This window comes from Camelus ferus, chromosome 16 (genome assembly GCF_009834535.1).
Source record: "Camelus ferus isolate YT-003-E chromosome 16, BCGSAC_Cfer_1.0, whole genome shotgun sequence".
Classification (NCBI taxonomy): Eukaryota; Metazoa; Chordata; class Mammalia; order Artiodactyla; family Camelidae; genus Camelus; species Camelus ferus.
The window spans coordinates 5,990,422-6,015,319 of NC_045711.1; the positions used below are offsets into that span (position 1 = coordinate 5,990,422).

The window sequence follows — 24,898 nt, forward strand, 5'->3', positions numbered from 1 at the left end:
ACAGCTAGCAACCCCAGGGCAGGTCCAGATGCAGCTGGCAAAAATGCTGATGGTGTCCTCCTGGGACCCTGGGACCAGACGTTGGCTCCAGGTGCCTCCTGCTGACACTATACATCTTGGGCCCCCAATACCTTGAAGTTCATGACGTCCCGCTATGGAAAAGGGCTGAAGGGATTCATTCAATCTTTTATAGCAAAGGTTACAAATTTTTGGTGGGGAGGGAGTCCTGCGATCCCGGCACAGGGAAGCAGAACATGAGACAGGAAAGGGTTTGTTAATAATAACTGCTAACAACAGCTACCATTTATTTATTTTGGCCCTTCCATGTGCTAGGCATTATGCATACTTTATCTCACTCTGGTCCTCATAAAGCCCTGTAAGGTAGGTAATTTGGTCCCATTTTACCCAGGAGAAAACTGAGGCTCAGAAAGGTTGAGTCATGTGCCCAAGAACTTACAAACTGCAAAGGAAAGATGTGGGATTCAGAGCTAGAGTGACCTCACTCCATAGCTCATGTTCTTTATAACACAGCTCACAGCCTTGATTTATTTCAGTGAAGAAATCACTAACTGTAAAATCCCTGAAGAAAAGGTGCATCATGGCAAGTTCCTTGTCCTTCCTGCTGGAAATTCCCATAAATACTGGCTGCTCATTCTGACTCATCCATCAGGTTTCAGCTTTTTCTGGAAGGAGCCTTCCTGGACCCCATGGTGACTTACAGCAACATTCCACAAATTTTACTGTGTATGAAATGAATCTCCTGGGAATCCTGATAAAATGTAGAGTCTGTTTCCCAATGTCTTAGACAACAATGTCTTGTTGTACTTCTAACAAGACCCCAGGTGACACCAAATGCTGCTGGGCCGGGGACTCAGACAGCCCTCCCCAGCTTCCCAACTTTGCCATTAGTTGTTACTGTCCATTTCCTACACAGACCTTTCGTCCTTGAGGGAAGGGACAGTGTCTCATTTGCCAGGCACGGAGTAGATGATTAATGTCTATTTACTAAGTAAACGAGTGAGTGAATGAATAGATGTGTGAGGCTTGGGAAGCTGTCAAATCAGCATTCAAGATCTACCAAGAGGTCCTGGCTGACTGCCTGGCGGGGAACGTCTGCTACCTTAGGGAGGCAGGGGGTTTGTCAGGGACGCGCAGTTGCAGTGGCCTACCATGATGGGGAAGCAGTTGTCTCCCTGGATACAGTGCTCATCACACTGCGCTTTGGAGTACTCGCTGCTCCCCAGCTCCGTGTCCGGGGAAAAGTCCAGGTCGTGGTCCACAATCTGACCCCACTGCATGAAGAGCAGGGACCTGTTTTGGTCCAGAACACCCTCTTCATTCAGGTAGCCAACAATCTTGTTGGATACCTCACGGGCCTATGGATGGAGAGAGAAGGAGAGGGAGAAAAAGATGCTTCAAGGATTTAGCTTCAACTGCAGTTTATTGAGTACCTATGATATGATAGGTGTGTTTCATCCTTATGACAAGCTTGTGAGGCAGGTGGCGTTACTCCCATTTTGTAGATGTGGAGGCTGAGTCCTAGAAAGGTGAAGTCAATTGACCAAGGTCCTACAGCCACAAAGGGCCAGGTTTGTATGACTGGATGGCTTGCAAGGCCAGTGCTCTTTCCACTCGGAGAGGGAAAAAGAAAGACAGGCTGTTTTCTGAAGCCAGTGCCATGGAGATGCCCGGTGTCTGGGATTAGGGGAGGGGCTCTGGGAAGAGGGCCTGCCAACTCAGATGAGGCCAACAGAGAGGACCTCCAGGCAAACAACGGCTGGTGCACTCCAGGGGATGGGACAGGGCAGGCGCCAGCGGGATGCAGCAGGGAGGCCATCTGCCTGGGAAACCCCAGGGCACTTAGTCTGTTGGCAGCTGGGAAGTGACCATCAGGTAACCGGGCTCCGGGACCCGGGCTCTGCTGCCCTCTAGTGGCACTTTGGGGAACACTTCCAGGGAGCAATTCCAAATCTGCATCTCTCCTGCGGCTCCACCGCGCACCCTTTGTCCTCCCACCTATTTCTTCTTCCTTTCCTTGAGTGTTTGGGGAGTGCATCCCTTCTCTTCTGACTCCCATCCTTCACCTGCCTGCCCGGGGCTCTCCCCGACCCCGGGCCTGCACTCACCAGCGGGAGAGGGAAGCCATTCCGCCTCTTCCCCCGCGTCCACCCAAAGGGCAGGGAGAGCCCGTCCTCGTACTCCGCCGGCAGCCAGCGCGCCAACGCCTGGTTGGCGGCTCCCAGGGCGGGGTGCCTCCTGAAACAGCAAGACCCGTCCTCAGCCTCGGCCGGTCGGCCCCGGGGTCTGCTTCTCCGAAAACCCCACTGGGATCCCCTGGGGAAGGACCTGGAGCCTCTGAACGAGGGATAGGGGGCCCGGAGGAGGTGCTTCTCAACTGTGGGGTGTCTGGGCTACTCTCACCTCCGAAGGCGTGGGGCTCCTCTGCACCGGGGAAAGGTGCTGCTTCCAGTGGGTTACAGTGGTCTCTAGAAGGTGGGGAAGTTAGGGGGGTTCCAACAGCACAGATTCCAGTGGGACGCTAGTTCAGGAGGGTAAGGCAGTGGGAGTTCTGCCTGTAATGTCCAAGTGGCAAAGTCCTGGCTGGGTTGGGCAGGGCAGGTGGCCTGGGCAGGTGGGCTGAGCCTGGTGGGCTGGGTGTGGGGATGGGAGGCACCTGCCTTCTATACCCACCCATGGCCACTCACCCGTTATTACAGTCTCCTGTGATGGTGCGGTAAGGGCTGTTCTTGTCACATTTCACCACGGAAACTGGGACGTCACAGCCCACCTCCCAAGAGAGTGCAGTCAAGTCCAGGCTGGGGTCTGAAAGAGAAGGGATGCCAAGTGGGCTGGATTCTTCCTCCGCTTTCTGTGTTTCTGTGGACGCCAGATGGGCTGGACTCTCTCCAGTTTCTGTGGTGGTCCTGTCCCCGGCAGGATTTAAGTGAGGGGCGCTGTGGTCTTGGGAGGATAACACATTGGGAAGCTTTAGGCATCAGAGGCTTCCACGTGGGCACAGAATGGAGAGACACCAACCTCCTAATGCAGGCTGTGCTCCATCCCAGTGCCCGCAGTGAAAGGGAGGCAAGGGAGTCTGGCTCTGGGGGGCTTCTTCGGGGGGCTCATTTGTGAAAGTTGGCAGAGGCCCCAGCACATTTTGAATCTTGGAGTCCAAACTGCTCCCTGCTTCTCCCTACCTTGTCCCAGTTTCCTTCTTTTGCAACTTTGGAATTTGCCCAAACACTCAGGCCAGGGATCTTCCTCCACTTGATGTTTGCCCAGGGAGAACCTGTAGCCTCTTCCTCTAGTCATGACCAATCCCCTCCCTCCGTGACCCTCCGTGAGCTGTGCCATTCAGTAGGGGGTGGGGCGGAGGGGTTGGGGAGGTCACGACCAGTCCATCAGCTCATTGTTTCAGCCCCACAGCACCCAGAACAAGAGGGAAATCTCATCACCTGTGACATAATCCCAGTAAATCCCCTCGACACAGGTGGCTTAAACTGACCCTTTCACAGGCGGAAGTGGTGACACTGTGGTTTGGGACAAGGAACTGGTGTTTATTGACATTAGTCCTTCCTCTGAACAGAGACCTAACAGATGGCGTTATAACAAAGAGCGTGAATGTCCCCTCAATGCGAGCTGGCAGTGGGACCTTGCTGGGCCTGAGTTCCTTTCTCTGCAGGAAAGAGCATGGGCGTCGCTGAACTCAGCCTCTCCTTGCTCTGCAGGTCTAGGAGAGAGAGAGGTGATGGCTCCCAAGAGGAAATGCAGCTTTTGCTGGCTTCTGCTCTCCCCTGTGGCGAGATGACCCCTTCTTGCCATCAGAGGGCTGGTGAGCTTTCTGTACCTGTGATGTTGGTCTGGGTCACTTTCTGCCACAGTCTCTTTAAGGACTCCTCCCACACCTGCCCGTTGCGGATGGCTGTGCGCGTCCGGCCCTTGGCATGCTTGAGGTACTCTGAGAGCTGTCGAGTGGTGGGCACCTCAGAGCTCATGGCAGCCTTCAGCCTACAATTGAGAGCAGTGGGGGAGTCACGACCCAGCCCCTGGGCTTCGACCCTGTAGAAGGGGTTTGAGGCGCCGTGTGTGTAGGGAGGAGCTGGGTGGGGGGTGGACAGCATGCTGGAGACCTCCCCCCACTTCTGTGTTCTCTTCTGATGCCTCTGGAAAATCTCTTCTGGGAGGAGGAAGCTACAGCATGTCTTTAAGCTTTGTGACGTCTGCTTCTGAGGGAAGGCAGGCAGAGGAAGGTGAGCCCTTCCTGAATTAGAATTGGCAGGTGGAAGCTGTGCTGGCTGCTTCCAGATCTGTTGGGGAACCTCAGACTCACCTTAGTCCCAGGATGTACGGATTTAGGCTAAGAAACCCCTGACCGTGGAGCTGGCCTCTCATTGAGCCTCATGGACTGAGAATTCTAGAAACACCATGCCTCTGGGCCTCCTGTTCTGCCCATGAAAGCATCCTTAATTCCATCTGGCCCTAGAGTGAGTTTGGGGTTTGTTTAGATGTGGCTGGAGCATCCAGCCTCTGGCTGCCCATTTATTTGGCCGGATGTTCAGCCTTTTTATTCTTAATTTCCCGTGTATAAAATGAGAAGCCAAAAACCCTTCTACTACTAAGAAATTGGAGATTAAGGGCAAGATGTCAGAAAGTCCCTCTATGAGAACCTCCAGCCCCTGTGGTGCTCCGCTTCATCATGTGTGAGATGAGGGGACTCCAGGAGATGATCTGTAAGACTCTCCACGAACCCCCTCTAGACTCAAGGCTCTAAGACTCAAATATTGGAAGTGGCTCAAATTCTCACAAAGACATCCCTGCTTTGGGGGTGAACTGCACAGGCTGTAACACCTGGCCTGTCCCTGTAGATCAGGTTATTAACTCTATTTCAGGTGTGAGGGGGCCTGGTGTCTCAGCCTGAGGGGCTACGTGGCTTATTACCAGACCTACATGCTTCTAACCTCCCCTCCACCTTGGTGAAAAAGAACCCAAGAAGATAAGCCTGCTGCCTTTTGTTGCAGGAGACCTCATGGCCCAGGGGCCCAGACTCCTGCAGGTCCAGTATGGTAACCACTAGCCACATATGGCTATTTACATGGAAATTCATTAAAATGAAATACACTTAAAAATTCAGTTTCTCGGTGTTCTGGTCACATTTCAAGTGCTCAGTAGCCGCATGTAGTCAGTGGTTCCCATATCGGACAGCACTGACCTAGAGTTTGGGCCTAGAGGTCACGTTTGAACCCTGGTTCCACCAGGATGGGCTTATGGATGTGACCTCCGAGTGAGCTGTGTCTCCTCTGTGAACTGGGAATCAGTGTCACTGACACCAGTGCCCGTGGCCTTTGCAACATGCTGTCTGGGTTTGACTCCTGCTGCCACTTACTAGTGGCCTTTGGGCAAGTTACTCAACCTCTCTGTACCCAGTTTCCTTATCCACAAAATGAGGATAATGGTGGTAACCATGCAATTTGATCATTTGGCCTCAAAAACAGCTAAATCCTATAGTTGGGTTAAGCACTGCATAGGATTAGAGGGAGGAAGGAATGAGAAAGGCCAAGAGCGGACTCTGGCACAGAACAGAATAAAGCCACATGCCTTAGCACCAGGCCACCATCTTCATCAGCCAGGTCCCAAAGGGTCCCCCACCCACGAACAAGGAAGGGGGTTGCTGGGCCTCCCAGGGTTTCACCGAAAGTTCCCATGCAAGGTCCTATGTGCGCCTTCCTTCCTCCTGGGCCAGGGCTCCGTGCAGCCTCCTGCCTGAACCTGACTCACCCCGGAGGTACCTCCTGCTTTGCCTCAGGGTGGGGCTCCCTGGGGGGAGGCAGGGCCTTGGAGGAACTCTTTCCATCTCTAGGCCTCCACCCTCTATCTAGTCAGCATCCTCCCCCATCTGGATGGCCGCAGCAGACTCCTAACTGGGTTCCTCGCTCCTCTCCTGTCCTTCTCCCATCCAGCTCCACCCCACTGCCGGAGGGAGCTTTTTGGAATGAAAAGCAGACCAGGCTGCTCTCTGACTGAAGTGCTTCCTTGGCTCCCCGACGATGTGTGTGAATCCACATGCTTACTGCATCCATGCTCGTGACCTTGTGCAGTCAATGCCTCTATCTAGTTCCCAAACATTTTCATCACCCGCCAAGGAGACCCTACGCCCATGAACAGTCACATCCCATCCCTCCCTCCTCCTCCCTGGTACCCACAAATCTGCCTCTGATTCTTGGGTCCTCAGGCTCTGCCCGCATGCTCCTACTTTCCTACCACTGCCACCAGCACCAGCCTCTTTTCTGTTTCCTGAGCACCCTAAGCTCTTGCCTGCCTCAGGACCTTTGCTTCTGCTGTTCCCAGACCCTGGAATGCCATCCCCCCAGCTCTCTACATGGCTGGCTCTTTCTCACCCTCCATCTGGCTTCCTGGATCCCTGCACCTGGAGCCGCAGCCACTGCTCTGTTTATTTCCTTTCTTGTCCTTCTCACAGATCGTGAGTTGCTGGATTGTTTGTTTGGGTGCTTGTGAACAAGATGCTTAAATGTAGATTCTTGACATCTCCACGAGGCCCCAAGTCCAAGAACTAACCAGTGGGGGCAAGTTTGAAAGCAAGGCTGGTGCTCCTGTGCTGCGCAACTCACAAGGGAGGTGCTGAACACCGATTTTGTGGCTTTTATTCTGCCCCACCTTCGGGCTCTAACAGGATTGACATTAGGGAGGGAGAGAGAATTTTCATTTGGAAATGGTTTCCCTGCTGCCACCATGGGGCTTCCTCTTTGGACTAATTCTAGTAACAAGGGACTTAACAGGCAGCTCCACTGTGTGTTTGTAGCTGGTGATTGACACCTGCCCAAAAGGCCTAAAGAAAACAAGAAAAGAAGAGGCGGCTGGTGCTCTGAACCTAAGAGCAGAGTAAGCCAGACAGGGCAGCTCTGGGACCCAAATCCGCACATCCTCCAGCAGCAGGGAAAAGTCTCCTGGAGCCTCCTTAAAAGGGACCTGACTCGAGAAGGTGTGGCGAGGGGAGAGGGAGTGAGCCCCAGGCTCCTGGGCTGAGGGTTGGAGCTGTGAGCTGCTGGCCAGAAACTTCTCTGGGTCAGAGAGTTGGCAGCAAATCTCTGAGAGCTGAAAAGCACCCAAGGAGGGAAGGCGCTTCTGACCCACCTCCCTTCCACCCTCACCCTCAGGCATTAAGTTGTCTCGGTGACTTAGACTTTGCCATCCTGCCCCCCTCCTACCTCCCCCAGCTCTACCCCTAAGAGTCAGAAACCTGGGCTGGGGGAGGGGACAAGCTGGACCAGGCGCCCTTCTCTCACTGTGAGAGCAGGAACCACCTCTGAACTGAGGAAAGGGAGACGCTCTGGGCTTCATCTTCTGACGCTGACATTTGAATTCCTGAAAGGACACTGTTCTTGGGACTAGAAGTGACCAGAGCACATCTTGTCCTCTAAAAGTCAGCTCAAAGGTTATGGGACCACTTGAGAGTTTATTCAAGGGCCAAGGAGGAATGAAGCCCCAGGAGTAAGGTGGCTTTCTGCTCAGTGAAACGGTTACTCTTGTTTGTCTGCCTCTCCAGCTCCGGGGTGGGCTTCCTGAGGGCAGGGACCCAGTCTACACTGCTTATTTCAGGAATCCCGGCCCCCATATAAGGTTGGAGGGTGGTTGACCCTGTGCTTCGGAGTCCGTAGGGCTGCCTGCCTGGAGGTGCCTGGGAGCCACCCAGTGTGCTCCGCCTCCCCCAGTACCGACATCTGGCTGATGTCAAGGCGACCTTTAAGGTGAAAACTCTGCTCACTTGCTCCGCAGTAGGACAGGTTCTGAGGTGCAGCCTACACTCCCGGATCTCCCCGTGGGATCAGCTGAGGCTAGACCTTAAACCAAATCCTTGCTTAACTCCTTCTTTTTACATGTCCAGCCTCGCTCCCTCACTCCACTGGAGCACTCCCCAGTAAGTCACCGGCATGTGAATCCACGTCTCAGGCTCTGCTTCCAGGGGACCTGACCTAAGTCATGGTGAACGAAAGGACAACTGCTACCCTCAGGCTTTCTGAGACTCTGGTATGCGTGACCCAAGGAATCACTCAGCCACGCGGAAGAAAGTGCTTGTAGGGTCAGATTAGACAACCCCTTCACGGTAACTTAGAGGCTGAGGATTTAGGAATTGTGGGCTGTTACTCCTACGTGCCACACACTCGCAGGTGAGGGTGGAAGGGCAGGTTGTATAACCGCGTTGGCTCCCTGGTTTGCCAGGGCTGGCCCAGGTGTGCTCATCGTGAACGAGAAGCCCAGGAAGGGAGACACATGCGGTGTGTGCATCTCACCTACCTGGTCCGGGAATCCAGGAAAGCCTTGTTGACGTGCACCTTGACCTGACGCACGGCTTCAGACATGGCGGCAGCAGTGGTCTGCGCTTGGATGGGGAGGAGCAAGGAGCAGGGTATCAGACACCACTCTTTGGAAAGGCCTTTGCTTCTGTTTCCCTCTTTCTCAGCCATTAACCCACCCCCCAGATCTGAGCAGGCAGAAGATCAAGATTGAAAACATTCACCAGGAGAAAAAACCTCGAATAGTAAGAATACTCTCTGATCCTCAATAAGCTGTCCATGTTGTTTTCAGGAGTCCACTACAATATAGCCGTCCCTCAGTATCCACGGGGATTTGGTTCTAGGACCTCCCAGGATGCTCAAGTCCCTCATATAAAATGGTATAGTATTTGCATATAACCTATGCACATCTTCCCATATTCTTTAAATCATCTCTAGATTACTTATAATACCCAACGCAATGTAAATGTCATGTAACTAGTTGTAAATCCAATGTAAATGCTATGTAAATAATTGCAGGAGTGGGTATTTTTTTGGAGGGGGAGCTTTCGGGAATTTTTTTTCTGATTACTTTTCATCCACTGTTGGTTGAATCTGCTGATGCAGAACCCGCAGACACTGAGAGCTAATCGGACCCAGTGATAGGATTCAGAAAGTCTGTGACCACTCAGGTTGGCTCTGGCTACTAGTGCAGATTTTTTTGGTTCTTGGTGAGGTGGACCCGTAAGCTAGTCCATCAAAGGGCTTGGCTGATCACCAGGACCCTGAAGTAGGGAAGGGGATGGTATAGAGTAAAAGTGAGATTCCTTGTTTTCAGTCTTACTGGGGTCTGGAGATTGGAGGGGCAGGATATAGTCTCTAAATAAGGAGGGTATAGTGGCTTAAATAATGTCCCTCCAAAATATATGCCAACTGGAACTTTATTTGGAAATAGGGTCTTGGCAGATTTACCTAATTAAGATGAAATCATATAGGTACAGGATTAGAGTGGGTTCTAAATCCAGTGACTGGTGGTCTTATAAAAAGAGAAGAGGACACACAGAGGACACACACAGAGAAGAAGATCATGTGCAGATGGAGGCAGAGCTTGGAGTGATGCAGTTATAAGCCAAGGATTGCTGGGAGCCATCAGAAGCTGGAAGAGGCAAGGAAGGATTCTCCCCTAGAGTCTTCAGAGGAACAGACCCTGCCAACACTTTGACTTTGGACTTCCAGCCTCCTGAACTGTGGGAGAATAAACTTCTGTTGTCTTAAGCCACCCAGTTTGTGGTCCTTAGTTACAGCAACCCCAGGAAATCAACACAGAGCAGCCCTTACCATTGGTGTCAGATGCTGCAGCCTGGAACAAGGTCAGGGAAGCCAAAAGGACTGGGAGATGGAGAAGGACCCACATCACTGAAACGAGACCCAGGATCATGGCGTGAGCCTTGGAGAGTCACCATGGTGGGGGGCTGAATCACAGAAAGGGGTTGATAAAGCAAAGAAAGCCCAGAGAACGCCAGACACCCTGACACTGGGGCAGAGGAGGGGAAACCACAATAACTAAGCATCTCCCGTGTGTGCAGGCCCGTGGTAGATACTGAGAGATGGAAGGGAAGGAGCTCAGGCTTCGGGGTCAGGAGGTCCTACGTTGTAGTTCTGCACGTGCTCTAACTAGCTCTGTGACATCGGGCAGGTTACATAACATCTCTGGGTCCTTGGCCTGCTGAGTGAGGGGGTTGGACCAAGTGACCCAGGATGTCCGAGTCTGCTCTGACAGCCTGTGACTCAAGATCCTGTACCTGTCTTGTCACCGGTGACAAATGCTGTTACCAAATCTGGTACACATCTTAGGGGTTCCCCTTCCCCTTTCCCCTCAGGATGAAAGCTGTCTTTCTCTGGCCCAGCACAAGAGAATGTGCCAGAGACACAGACTCTCAGTTCCTACCTTCAGAAGCCGGCAGGGGCTTTACCCCCTCTCAGAGAGCCAACTTGATGGGAACACATGAATGAAAGTTGTGACAAAGCTCAAGGTGCTCACAGCTGTGTGCCAGGTTGCCTGGAGAGATTCCAGCTCTTCGATTAACCCCTTCATCGTGAGCTTTAAACTCTGACCCTAGATTGTCAGATTAAAAGCATGCAGCTTTGTTTGCTTCTGGGCTTAGATTGTTCATTAGATTTGGTGGAATAGACCCAAAATATCTTTCAAGGAGATACTAGCTCCAGCCTGGGAGGTGGCCATGGAATGCAGATGGAATGATGGTGTACCTAGACTGTGTTCACAAGAGGGCCCCATAGTGTGCATTCACTGACTGAACTCCAGAAACGCACCCTGGAGAAGGTCCTCAGATTGGCTGCCCTCTCCAGATCTACTTGAAGCTCCCTAAGAGGAATCGTGGGTCTGGAGTTTTGCCTGAGAAACCATCCAGGGGGTCTTCCAGACATTCTCTGGATAATCTCCAGAAAAGGAGACCTGTGTATCTGGACCAGATAATTTCAGGCCCCCCTGACCCCCCCATACCTCCTCAGTCTTTCCCTCTGACCTTTGATGATCTCCCTAAATAATTTTTATCTTGTTAAATGTACTTTTTGTAAGCTTACTCGAGAAAAAACAAGACAAAGTATGAATAAATGCCTATCTGGCCAAGATTCTCTCTAGCACTTTTTTATTTTCCGCAAGAGGAAATCTCAGACAGTTGAGATTGACCCCTCAGTGGGCTCCTGTCCTTACACCTCTACGAGTGGAAACATAGTCCTCCTTTTTGTGATTTGAGGAGGTCATTAAGCCAGCAGAAATCTGGCCTTTCGAGAAAACAAAGATGATGGTTTTGGAAAATAAAAAGCATCATTGATATTATTTTATTATTAAAAAATTTGGGGGGGTAATTAGGTTTATTTATTTATTTATTTATTTCTTCTTCATTCATGCAGTCAATGGAGGTAGTGGGGATTGAACCTAGGACCTCATACATGCTAGGCATGCACTCTACCACTGAGTTATACCCTCCCCAATATTATTTTATATTGTTGTAAAAACACATAGCATAAAATTTGCTGTCTTCACCATTTTTAGCCATACAGTACAACAGTGACAAGTATTTTCACACTGATGTACAAGAGATCCCTAGAACTATTTCATCTTGCAAAACAGAAACTCCACCCACTAAATGCCAACTCCCATTTCCCCCCTCCTCTCCTCCCAGCCCCTTATCATTGATTTTTTTTTTAAAGAGAACTGATGGGTACACAAGTATTCATTATATTATTCTTTCAATGGCTAATGTATTTTATAATAAATCAAAAACAAAAATTAAAAGTTTAGTCTATGAAAAGATGTATCATCTGAGAGAGACCAAGGAAGAAAAATATCGTCGCCAAAGAAATAAAAGTTGAGAAATCTGAACAGGAAAAGGTCCTTAGATATTCATTTATCCTCTCCTTTCCTGGGAACCCCCTTCATACTTCCCTCACTGAAAAGTGGTGGGTGGGAACCTCAAGGCCAAAGCTAAATTATTTTCCACGTCTTGGCCGTCTTTCCTGGTGGGTGTGAACGAAGCATATGGGACAGAAAGCCGAGCCAAGCAAAGTTCATGCCACTGGCGGCAGGGGGTGTGCAGAAAGATCTTGGAGGCACACTCCAGAGCCAAGAGGCTTCTGGGAGGTTTGAATATTTACTCACATTCTTATCATCATGCTCAGCGCAGAGACCATTTCCCAAGCCCTTTGGTTTGCATCAAAGCTTGGAGTCTTCCCTGGGACATGAAGCGCTATCTGGAGACAGAGCTCTTTCCTATGCAATGCCGTCTCTGCCCAATAAACTCCTATTCATTCTTCAAAGCCCAGGCCAAGTGCCACCTTTTCTATGAAGTGTACCAGATTTCTCCAGGCCAAGTTAGGCCATTTCTCTTTCTGTCCTCCCACAGTACTTTACTCATATCTCATATTACTGTTTCCCCTATCAGACCATGAGCTCCTCAAGGGCTATGTCTTACTGGTTTTTGTTTCTTCCAGTGCCCAAGCCTAGTGTTGGTACAAAATAGGTGTTGGGTGCTTGCTGAATGAGTGAAACCCCTAGGGCAGAGAAATCCAACATCTGGAGGGTGCAGAGGCAGAGGTGGTGATGGTCCCTTAGCAGGGTCCTCCCACCTTAATGTGCCTACTCATCACCTAGGGAACTTGTTAAATGCAGATTCTAACTCAGAAGGTCATAGAAGGGGCCTGAGAGCCTGTACTTCCAACAAGCTCCCAGGTGATGCCGATGCTGCTGCTCTGCCGACCACACTGAATGTCACGACCTCCAAGAGTCTGGCTCTCAGACTTGCTCGGAAGTCACCATGGGGGCTACAGGAAGGACTGAGAAGGGAAGGCATCAGAAGGATTCTTTTCCGTGAATGGTGAGAGCTCTGTTGAGGGTGGTGGGATGGGCCAGTAGGAAAACCAACAAACACCCCATCACCCCCCAAATGCTCTGTTTGATCTTTTGAGCAGTTCCAGTATCAAGAGAAGAATGGAGAAGAGAGAGCTCTTATCACACTCTCTACTGCAGAACAAAATCCACCTGAGCCATAGGGTTTGGGACACCTAATTACATTTAAAAATAAAAAAACTGATTCAACCACTCCATTCTCCCAAGACTAAGCCCATCTAAATATCGCTGCATTCATAAATCTGATTGAGAACCAAGTGTCCATACGGCACTGAAGACACCTGAGACTAGACATTCAGGGCTAACTGGATGTTCAGGGCTGCTGTCAGAAGCATGAGCTGCTGGAAACGAGATGAAGATCCGAGAGCCCTGGGTCAGGGAACCCTTTAAAACACTGCAGACTTTTCCCTATAGTTTGGCGGTCGCATCATATCACACCAGTCTCAAGAACACCATGTGTCATTCTGTGACTAATTTCCCCTAACTTTCTGTGTGACCTGGACCCGTGATCTCTCTGAAGCCTCAGTTCCCAACAGGATGGATGAGAGATCTATGGTACCTTCTAGCCCTAAGAGTTTATGATTCTATGACTCAGTTTTCAGACTCAGAAATTCCTCCTTACCCAACAAAGGGATTCAAACACATCTCCCTTACACAAAATGGGGATGACCTGCCAGGGTGGCAGCCAGAGCTGGCACCAGAAAATGCCTGATGAAGACAAGTCCAAATCCAGTACCAAGCTTTCTGAGAAGTCTTTAGGAAATTTCATCATCAACTGCACAGAAACCAGGAAAGATTAAAATTAATGACTCTTACCTGCCAAGGGCCTTGGCCTCCTGTGGCAGCCAGGTGTGTTTCTCTGCTTGAAGGAGTTGGTTTTTATACCGTCTATCATAATTTATTTCTGGGAGAGGCCCAGAAGGAAAGATTTTGAGGAGCTGATGTGACTTGGAGGAGACGCTTAGGTTCAGCGGGAAACACCCTGTGACTCTAAGGCAGACGCATGAGGAAACTGCAGAATGGCAGGGACTGGTTGATACAGTATCACTGACTCTGGGTGAAGCAAATCCTCTTCTTCCCATGTTCCAGGTCAAATACGTAGTCCTGCTGCAGTCATGGAAGGCAAACCTCCAATCTCTGAGCAGGCTTGTCCCTTTTATGCCCTTAATGGGATCTGAATAGCTCTCAAAATTAGGAACAATTAAATAAATGGCTCTCTTCTCCATTCATTTATTCACTATCCTTTGATTCCTCCCTTACCTTTCACCCAATCCATTGTGGAAGCCAACAGAGATTTAAAATGATTTCTATTTTTTTATTTTTATTTTTTGAGGGGAGGTAATTAAGTTTATATATTTATTTATTTAAACGGAGGTACTGAGTGTTGGACCCAGGACCTCGTGCATGCCAAGCACACACTCTATCACTGAGCTATTACCCTGCCCCCTAAAATGATTTTTAAATGTTGACTTTTTCTGGCCCAAGTTTTAAAATACTGCCCTTTCTTGGCCACCAGAGAAGTAAGAAGAGCCCTGGACTTGTCCCCACCTCTGTCCCTGTGTGGCTGTGGACAAGTCATTCACCTTCTGGTGCCTGATACACTTTAGTTGCAAAATTGATGGCTGGTTTAGATGATTACTAATGTGCTACGACTTCATACCTTCTATGGGGCAATCATTAAAAAACACCAATATCCGGGAATTTAATAATTTAAAGCCCAAGTATAATGTTATATACCATCAAGTTCATTAAATCCATACAGGAAGGAAACAGGAAGGTTCAACGAAAATGAAATTTCATAAAAGTATATTTTACAGACCGACAACACATTAGCCTCTTTATGATATTACACTTTGGGGTGAAGATACTCTGGAGAACTATCAGAAACTCATCATCCAAAAACCAACCCCCTGAATTTACCTTCCAAAAAGTGATATTCCTTTGCTCTGGCTGATGGAATGGAGTTAGAAGCTGCTTCTCTTGTGGTGAATCCAGGCAAATGAGCTGGGCATCTCGAAAGAAGGCAGCTGTCCAGGAAAGGTAGTGAGAGACTTCAGGCTCTTCTTGTTTTCTTTGAAAGACATTTCTGCTTCTCAGCCAAGTTTTTCTTTGTCTGATCCTTCCCTGAACTTTGAAGCACGTGTCTCAAGGCTCTCGCCTCTGGGTTTCGAGCCTTATGATTTAATGAAGGTGTGTCTTTAGATGGATTTTGACCTAGTTGGTTCTGAATGATTTCAAAATGAAACTTCCTTCTGGAAGAGCATATAGGATAACGCTGTCTTCCTGTGTGCAATATATAGTGAGCTACTGGAGTCAGGGTAAGAGCAAAATGCAGATCTGACTGTCCCTGGGTCTTGATCGTGTTATGAGATGATATGATGTCTTAGGCTGGATCTTTTTGGAATGGGCAGGGGTGGGGCAGTGTCAGCTCCAGATGAGGGTGGTCCTTCCTTTGTTCTGGGCATGAAGCATACCTGGAGGCAGTCACAGTGGATGTATAACTGTCTTGTGGCTAATCTGTATTTTCAGAGCTTTGCTGATGTGTAATGATGTGTTCCTGGACTTACTCAATCTAGTTAACTCTGTTTAGCACAGTTAGATGTCTCCCCATTAGAAAATGGCAAATTGGCCCATAAGAAATGGAGATTGGAAGACAGGAAGTCCAGTAGAAGGCTAAGAAGGCCAACAGCTTCTCATGTATGGGGGCAGAGATTCCAAGAGATTTTAGTAACAGCAGCAGAAGTGGCAGGAAATACCCAGTGAAGATCACGGGCACATGGTAGTGTGCGCACACACGCACACATTTTCCAGGAATTCGGTTTATAGACGAGGCTGACCTTGGACATGGTTGGTTCTCCTCTTCTACTTTAAAAGGTAGAATTCTGCGTGCTGTACATACACTGCATGCTGATTAAAGGGACATCCATGGTCAGTGACAAAGTGATCTCTCTGTATGAGGTGATTTAAGTTCTTACACTGGCCTTCTCGCCATCTCCACCATTTTGGATGATACCTTCCTTGGAAACCCAGCTGGTCCCTTCCTCAGCTGTCTGTTTTCACCCATCTTCCACTGGCTTGGCTGTCAATCACAGCTGGACAGCTAATTTTTTTCTTTCCTGGCTAAAATGCATTTCCTCTTGTTGGTTCTCAGAACACCAAACTAATGGACTTCTTGTCCTGTTACGGAAATGACAGGCCAGCCAAGAAACAAGCACCACTCGGAGGGTTGGAGTACTCAGATTTATTACGCCGGCGGGCTCAGAGGGGCTTCTGCTCCGAAGCTCTGAGCACCTCCAAGACGTGCACATGAGGTTTTATAGGGTTAATTACAAGTATGGGGCTATTAGCCAATAAGGCTCAAACAACAAAAGCAAGGAATCAGTACACTGAAGCTTATCAATTCGGAACAGATCACGTTACTGACACTTGTTGAGCTTGGATTTACGAGTTAGCTTGTTAGCCCAGTAAACTGACACTAACTTCAGATTTACAAGTTAGCCCAGCAGAACTCAGATCAGTAATCCGACACTTGTTACACTTAGATTTGTGACTTAGCTTGTTAGCCCAGCTGGGCTTTTCCTTCACAGTCCCCCAGTGGTTACCCTCTCTGAGACTCACCCACTGTTCACCCCAGGAAAGGGAGGAACCCAGGTGCTCTGGTGTAAGCCATCCTGGCCTTAGGAGAGGCGTGGAGATGGCAAAGGTTCTCTGAATGGTGACCTTGGCAGCCAGAGGCCCTTGGAAAGGATGGGAACACTGCCAGGCAGCCCCTTTCAGAGTGAAGAGGGATTTATGGAAGAGAAAAATGTCTGGGATGGTTTGTGTATCTCCCTCAGCAGACAGGAAGAGGCCCCACTGTCTTCTCTAACTATTTTTTAGTGGGAGGATTCATTAGATGCTTGGTGGCTTCTGAAATTGGTGTAAAACAAGGGTTCTGAGTGGCAAACTCAGTATCAATGAGTTTCTCCAATTAGCCACAGAATGTTGGGAACAGAAAGGTTGGGTCTTGGGACCCAACTCTAGTAGAGTTGGCAGAGGGGGTTCCCAAGAACTTCTCTGCTGGAGTGGGCAGAATGCTGTTCCTTCCTTTTCTCCATTAATCAAAAATCTTCTTTTTGGTCAAGGCCATTCTCCTATTTCCCATTGGTGTTCTGTCTCCCCTTGCTTTCATTTCTCCCTCTTAGGTATTCATTGAGCACCTGATATTATGTGCTTCTTGTCTTTTTCCTCTCCTTATTCCCAATCTTCCTCCTTCTCAATTAACATACAGATGATGAGGTTGGAAACCAGTGAATTATCCCAAGTGCTTCTACTCTTCTTTTTTCTCTCCCTCTTCCATCCTCCCATCTCCTGTCTCAGTCACCAATTCCTGTCCATTTGTCCTTCATAAATCTCTTGCATCTGTCATCTTCTAGCCTTCCCTACATTCTGGTTCTGCTCTGACTCACCTCAGTTTTGCTTCAAGACCACATCCTTCTCAGTGGCCTCCCTGCCACCAATCCTCTCCACCCCTTCCTTTGCTCCAGGGCTCTCTGCTACCCGTAGGACAAAGTCTCAAGCTTCAGCCATGGTTCTATCTTGCCTACCCCTCTATCTCTCCCAGTCCATCACACATCACTCCTCTGCCCAAGCTCTTCGTTCCACCCAAACTAACCCATTAACGTTTTTCCCCAACATGCCCCGCACATTCCTGCTCTGCCTCTTTTTCTCTGCCATCCTCCATTCCTGGCTTGCTCTCTCCCTTCTTGTCCGAGCCCAATATCTAGCTCAAGCCCTATCTTCTTCATGAAGCCTTCCCTATCTGCCGAGCCCCAGGGAGCATCGTATATTGCTTCTCTTTCTCTCTCCTTTGCTTTTCCTATTTATTATCTCTTTATGCCTCCTTCCTGTTGCCCAGATTAGCTCTTAAACTCCTCAAGAGCTCTAAATTATACTGGGCAATCAGTAATATTTGTTTTGATGATAAAGATGATGACATTGGTGCAAACGTGACCGTGGCTTAACTTCATCATTCAAGCCTAAGTTCTTGACCGTCAGCTCTAAAACTTGTTTCTGGAAACCATTTCTGACTTGACTAAAATACTGTGGCTCTTCAAAGTATAGCTAGAGGGTATAGTTTCTGAATTTTTCTCTTCTCTCTTTCATCTCCCCAACGTACAGCCCCACTGCCCATCCTGAGCTGTACAAAAACAGAGAGGCCAGGACATGGTGAGGAGCATCTGGATCTTGGTCCTTTCACAGTTGGGTGAAAACAGCAGCTCAAGCCTGTTTTCCAGCCTGAAAGGGGAACTTCAACGCCTATTTCCCAGATGGCGGAAGAAGCTTTCGGAAGCAACAGAACCCACGCACCCTAGTCTTGTAAGGTTCCATCCTTAGGTCTGTTTGCCAGAAGCAGGCTGGAGTTCTGCATGGACATCGCTGAGAAGACACCCCGCTCCACTGCTGACTAGCCCAGCACAAGTAGGCGGTGCCCACTGGGTGCCAGGGAGCACCCTCTGGGACTTACCCTAAATGGCAGATCTCACTGCTTCTTCCCGGGGCTCCACCCAGATGATCTGGGGTGGGGGTGCAGCTCTGGGAGACCATGATGGAGGCTGGATGGGATGAGGTGCTGTAACAGAATCCCTTCTGCTCTCCTGGGAACCCGGGGAGGGCAAAGCGGTTATTTGCCTCTCACTCTTCTCACAGCGCTAAGAAGGGGGCAGAGGCCAGGGGAGGGGAGTGAAAGAGGCTTTACTGTCCTGCTTTCTTGTTCTTCTCTTTGGAAATACAGGGCTTTCAAGACTCTATAGAACATCCCTCTACTCTGCAAACAATAGGGCATGGGTAATGCTTTTTAACTATGGCTTCTGATAGGCCTTTAACAAAAGAGGAGTATGACCAGGTGCTCCAGGAGGAAACAGACTCTGCAGCTTCTTTGATAGCTCATAACTTTTAAAATAAAATTTTTATTTAAGAACAGTTTTAGATTTACAGTATTATTGCAAAAATAGTACAGAGAGTTCCCATATACCCAGTCTCAGTTTCCACTATTGTTAACCTTCTACATCACCGTGGTACATTCGTCACAATTAGTGAACTGATATTGTTATATTATCAGCTCAGATTCGACATCTCACATTTTAACTTAAGAAAGTCACACTTCTGTGAACTCATCTGTGTCTGTTTTACGATGTAAAAATTTAAATTTACTTAACATCAAGCTAAAATGGACACCCCCAGGGACCATGAACCATGCTTAGCCTGTGCTCTGGGTTCTCTGAGCTACTCCGGCTATCCCGGGGAGGTGTCCAGCCAGCTTAGGTAGCATGTGTTGTGGAGAGTGAGCCTGGAGCGAGGTCAGAAGATCTATCTCCCTGGGTCCCGATAACTCTGCTCAGTAGATGTGTGACCCCAGGCAGTCACTCCATCTCTGAACCTCGCCTTCCTCCTCTAGCCATTGGGAACAATAGTGCCAGCCTGTATTACGAGGCGCTGTGACAGCCAACTGCCACCATGGATGCAGACACGGAAAGCATGATTCATGGGTAAGCAATGAGTATGGAGATGAGTTCTTAGTCCTGAATTTCCCCCTGAATCCCAGCCCAGTGCCTGGGGCACTGCTAATCCTGATAATTTAATTCAGTCCAGGACAATTTAAATAATAATAATAGTGAGCGGCTACTTCAGCATAAACTTGTTCTTGAGGCATGCTGTCTGTTCGCTGCCTCATCTGAATCCCCAGTTACTGAGGAGGCCAGAAGCTAAACCTAAGACCCATGTCCTCTCTGCTGGGTTGCATTTCACAGGCTAGGGGGTAGTGGGGAGGAATGGAAAGTTTCATTTCTTTCCTTTTCTTTTTTGGCTTCTGCTGCTGGACTTCCGGTTGGTCCTGGTGACGATGCGGACCCCTCCCACCATGGGCTGTTTCTGATGAGGAGAAAGAGAGAGGTCATAGGGACCGTAGGCTCTACCCTATCTCCCCAGCAAAGCTAGGCAGCTCTCGTTTTCCATCTGGGGGTCGTGTGGATGTGCAAAACACTGTCTCCAGACTGAGGACAGCAGCTGCCCACACAGGATTTCTTCTCTTGAACTCAGCCACTCAGGCTAGATGCTGCCACTTCTCAGAAGTCCCCGTGGGCCTGGCTACTGCCCAGGGGTGATGCCTGTCTCCTGGAACATAGCCTAGCAGGGTTTCCTGGCCTCACATCCTAAAGCCAGTCTGCAGTGCTGACAGTTGCTCACGTTTTCTCTTTTCTGTTCTGGTTGCAAATTCTAGGAGGCTCACCTTAATCCAAGCACCTGGGCCCCCTGAGTCAATGACCTCACTCTTAGCTTCCCCTGGCCAAAGCCTAGAATTTCCCCCCTGAATCCCAGCCCAGTGCCTGGGGCACTGCTACTCCTGATAATTTAATTCAGTCCAGGACAATTCAAATAATTCTGCATTGAGCAATTGTTTGGGTGCCCCGAAGATACAAAGATAAATCGAGCCTGGTTCTTCCTCTTAGTAGGCTCACTGATCAGTGGGGCAGAAAAATACAGAAAAAGATAATTGTTCACTTATTGCGCAAGTGTCTGTCATGTACGTGCCAGGCACTGATGTTCTGGGATGTCTTGGGACTCAGGATAGATCTGATTTCTGCCTCTGTGGAGCTTAGAGTTGACAATAATTTTTTTAAATAACATTTTTAATTGTATGATTGCAAAGTGTGAGAGTGTAACCTGTCTTTGGTTCAGCCTTCCTGGAACTTATAAAATCTACAAAAATAAAATAGAAGTCTACAGTGTCAGATTAGGGATCTGTGAATTTTTGGCTCATCGCTGCATCTGGAGCAAGAGATCATGGCTCCAACAAGTGTAGCTCTGATCATTCCCCTTTGTGGGATATTTTCAATGTTCACATAACCCTGGATTTCCTTTGCTATTTTTGTCTTTTAAAATTCTCCAAGAAATCTAATGTAGAAGTTCCTCTTCTTAATACAATTAAGCTGTATCACCATGGGCTGATGGGCTATAAGAAGTTGCTGACAATCCTACACCCGGAAATTTCCCCACCATCCTCCTAATGCAACAGCATGCGTGGTACATGAACCCTCTTTCAGGACACATCAGTTTAACTCCTTGCTATACAGAGTGTGGTCCATGGATCAGCAGGGTTGGCATCACCTGGGAGCCTGTCAGAAGAACAGACTCAGTTCCCGCCCTAGACCTACTGATCGGAATCCTCATTTGAACAAGATCCCCAGGCGATTTTTTGCATATTAAACTTCAAGAGGCAGACAAGCCAATTATTTCACAATCACCTAAAGAGGATCACTAACTTTCTAAGCCAGGATCAAGCCCTATCTCTCCAGGTCGGCCCATTCCATCAAGTTTCAGATCTGTTAATTACAGCATTTCTACTTACTGGCACCAAATTCTGCAATACTTAGCATGCATTTGCTGGGTCCAAGTCACCAAAAACTCAACTCAGATTGGCTTAGCTAATAGGGAAATGTTCAAGGTGGATGTGGGATACAATAACGGGTGGTCATTATCCTATGTTTTCATATTTTTGTTGTCATTTTTGTTATTTTCCTTTTTTAAAAAATTGTGGTAAAATACACAAAACATAAAATTTACCATCTTAACAATTTTAAGTTCAGTATTAAGTATATTCACATTGTTGTGCAATCAATCTGTTTCATATTTTTGATCATCTGAAATATTAAAAATGGTAGTATCTACAAATCCCAAATTCCCAATTTATCCCTCCCCACCTCCTTTCCCCCTCTGATAACCATAAGTTTGTCTTTGAATACAGAATTTTAAAAGATCATTGCTAATTTGGGAAAAGTCAATGGATTTTAATGAGATTAAACTTGAAAGAATCTTAGAGTTGGCAGAAAGTTCTGCCATTTATTAGAATGCATTGAAGAGATTAATTTCTTTATATTTCCAGGAGAATACCAAGAGGAGAAGCATGGAAGGTAAATTTTTAAGTCCCTGTGTTTCCAGAAATTGAAACCTCTTCTTAAAGGGGGAGAGGCATAGGAACCAACGTTCTCAGAGTTCTGCCATTTGGAACACTCCTGTTGCTCCAAGTCTTGACATGCCACTGAAGACCTGGGCTAACTTGTTGGGACGCAGTGTAGAGAAAATGGGGCTGCCCACGATAAAGCAATTAATTATCAAAAGCTGAGCATGTTTCTTAAGAAAAGGCATTTGAGATCTGGCTAGGACCTATAAATGAACTGTTTCAGAGGCTGAGTTTCTGGGTCCTGCTGACCTATTTTATTCTCCTACTGATTTGGGTAATGTCCATGTGGTAATACCCATGTGGTCCCACCTGTTCTGCCTGTTGACACACTGCCTGGAAGGGGCTGGGGAAAGGTGAGGACGCGCACTCTCTTGGTGCCCTGAATAAGCTGGCCCGTAAGTAACACTCCCATACCAGAGTTTTCCTGGGATTAACCTCTCCAAAGCATACTTGTAGCAGATATTGTTAGTGCCCTGCCCAGGTTTCCTTGACCAGATGCTGAGCATAACAGCTCATCTGGGACTGCCCTTGGCTGATGGAAGCTATCTAGCCCAGCAGTATGAGTTCCCATGAGGTTCCATTTTGTTTCTTCCAGGAAATCAATCATTTCTCCAAGGAGCCCTGATTCCTTGTGATGGAGAATGATATTTAGAAACCAAGTCTGGGTAATGGGAATGCTCATTTCTGCTGGAGAGTAACTGCTTCTGGACTCTCTCAGTGGGCAGAGCTAGGTACCGTGTGGATGGGTAGTACTCATACATACTTACATACATATTTCATGTCTGACTCTGTCTTTATACATATTTTTAAAAATACCCAGGGGTTTTATTGCTAACTCTGATTGGGCACCACAGGGTTCATTCTTACCTTTACCTCCTTTCCTTGCTTGTAATTTCTTTCTCAGACAGTCAGAAACATGGCTCTTGTTATGTCTAGTAGTTTATTATTTGTTCAACCCTAGTATACACAGAAAGTAGTTTCAGAATTGCTAACTCATACCCCTTTGAGAAAGAAATTTGCCAACTTGAGTAGGGCGTTTGTGGACAGTTTTTTGTCTTTAGCCTTCAGTTTCCATTAAAACACTGCTTTCCAGAGTTATTTTGGTTGGCTCCTTTCTTTCTCACTCCCTTCAGTGTGGTTATGTAAGTATTTTGTAACACAGTTACAGTTGGATTCCGTTGTCATAGCCTGCATTCCAATTTGAGTCCTTCTCATAACTTGGTTAATAGTTTAAATTTTACATACAGTGACATCCACTCATTGTGATCCACAGTTCTGTAGATTTTTAATAAATGCAACGAGTTGTGTATCACCACCATAGTTCCATACAGAATAGCTCCCTTACCCCGTAAATTCTCTTATTCTGCCCCTTTATAGTCAAACCCTATTCCCAGATCCAACCCCAGGCAACCACTGATCTGTGTTCCATCTTTATAGTTTTCCTTTTTTTCTAGAACATCATATAAAAGAAACCACATGGTATGTAGTCTTCTGTGTCCAGCTGCTTTCTTCCGCTTAGCATAATGATTTTTGAGATTCATCCAAGTGGTTTTCGGTATCAGTATTTACCTCGTTTTTATTGTGGAGTAGTATCCCATTGTATAGATATTATACAATTGTAGATATCATACAATTTGTTTAACTATTTACATGTTGGCAGACATTTGCACTCCTTCCCGTCTTTACTAGTATGAAGAAATTGCTATGCATATTTACGTCTGGGTCTTTGTATGGACATGTGTTGTTACTGCTCTTGAGTAAATAATTAAGAGTGGGAGTGCTGGATCTTATGGTAGGTAAATGTTTCACTTTATAAGAAATGTCCATTTTTCCAAAGCAGCTGTACTATTTTGTATTCTGACCAGCAATTTCATGAGTCCGAGTTGCTTCACATCTTCACCAGCATTTGGTATTGTCTACCTATTAAATTTTAGCATTCTAATAGGTATAATAGGTGTGTAGTGGTATCTTACTATGGTTTTAATATGCATTTCATTGATAACTAATGATGTTGAACATCTTTTCACGGACTTATTGTCAATCATGTATCTTTGGTGAAGTGCCTGTTCAAATCTTTTGACCATTTAAAGGTAAGATTGTTTTGATGATTACCAAGTTGTAAAGGTACTTTTTTTTTTCCTGGATATAAGTCCTTTATCAGATATATGTTTTGTAAAGTTTTTTTCCAGTCTGTTTCTTGTCTTTTTCTTAACAAGTGTTCTCTAAGAATAAAAGTTTTTCATTTTGATGAAGAGTAATTTATTAATTTTTTCTTTGATATTTTGTACATTTTGAGTCCTATCTAAAAAAATATTTACCTAACTCAGAGCAAAGATTTTCTCCTGTGTTTTTGTCTGGTAGTTTTGTAGCTGTATTTCTTACTTTTAGCTCTATGATCCATTTTGCTTTAACTTACTAAATTGTGTAAGGTAAAGAATTAAATTTTTTTTTGTTTTTGTATTTTACAAATGGATATACAGTTCTACCTTATTTGTTGAGAATATTATCCTTTCTCCATTGAATTATTTTTAGAATTCTGTCAAAGATCGATTGTATATATTTTGGACTCTCTGTCTCATTGATCTATATGTCTATTTTTATGCCAATAGAACACTTTAGTGATTATTATATTTTTGTATTGTCTAGAAATTAAATATTATAAGTCCTCAACTTTGTTTTTCTTTGTCACTTTTTTTTTTTTTTTTTTGGCTATCTAAGTCTTTTCCATTTCCATGTAAACTTTAGAATCAGCTTGTCAATTCCACAAAAAAACCTGGTGGATCCCTCATACCATATACAAAAATAAACTCAAAATGGCTTAAAGACTTAAACATAAGACAAGACACTATAAACTTCCTAGAAGAAAACACAGGCAAAATATTTTCTGACATAAATCTCAGCAATGTTCTTCTAGGGCAGTCTACCCAGGCAATAGAAATACAAGGAAAAATAAACAAATGGACTTAATTAAACATAAGCTTTTGCACAGCAAAGGAAACCATAAGCAAAACAAAAAGACAACCTACAGAATGGGAGAAAATATGTGCAAATGATACGACTGACAAGGGCTTAATTTCCAGAATATACAAACAACTCATACAACTCAATAACAAAAAAACAAACAACCCAGTTCAAAAATGGGCAGAAGACCTAAACAAGCAATTCTCGAGTGAAGACATACAAACA

At 46.9% G+C, this 24,898-nt stretch overlaps 1 protein-coding gene across 3 annotated transcripts in view; it reads right to left on the reverse strand.

The window, feature by feature from the left end:
* The window catches only part of LPO (lactoperoxidase), a 36,593-nt gene extending 12,192 nt beyond the window's left edge, over positions 1–24,401 (reverse strand). The window contains exons 1-7 of one of the 3 annotated variants that reach the window (XM_032498419.1): positions 14,635–14,741; positions 9,627–9,704; positions 8,311–8,395; positions 3,848–4,008; positions 2,706–2,823; positions 2,127–2,256; positions 1,170–1,376 (exon numbers count right to left, since the gene is read on the reverse strand). In XM_032498419.1, coding sequence (XP_032354310.1) covers positions 1,170–1,376; positions 2,127–2,256; positions 2,706–2,823; positions 3,848–4,008; positions 8,311–8,395; positions 9,627–9,702 — 777 coding nt within the window. In that variant the 5' untranslated portion in view covers positions 9,703–9,704; positions 14,635–14,741. Of the gene's footprint in view, positions 1–1,169; positions 1,377–2,126; positions 2,257–2,705; positions 2,824–3,847; positions 4,009–8,310; positions 8,396–9,626; positions 9,705–13,530; positions 13,625–14,634; positions 14,742–22,579 lie in introns of those variants that run through there. The other 2 variants (XM_032498420.1, XM_006181410.3) reach the window with 2 other exon arrangements.
* Between the last annotated feature and the right edge of the window lie 497 nt (positions 24,402–24,898).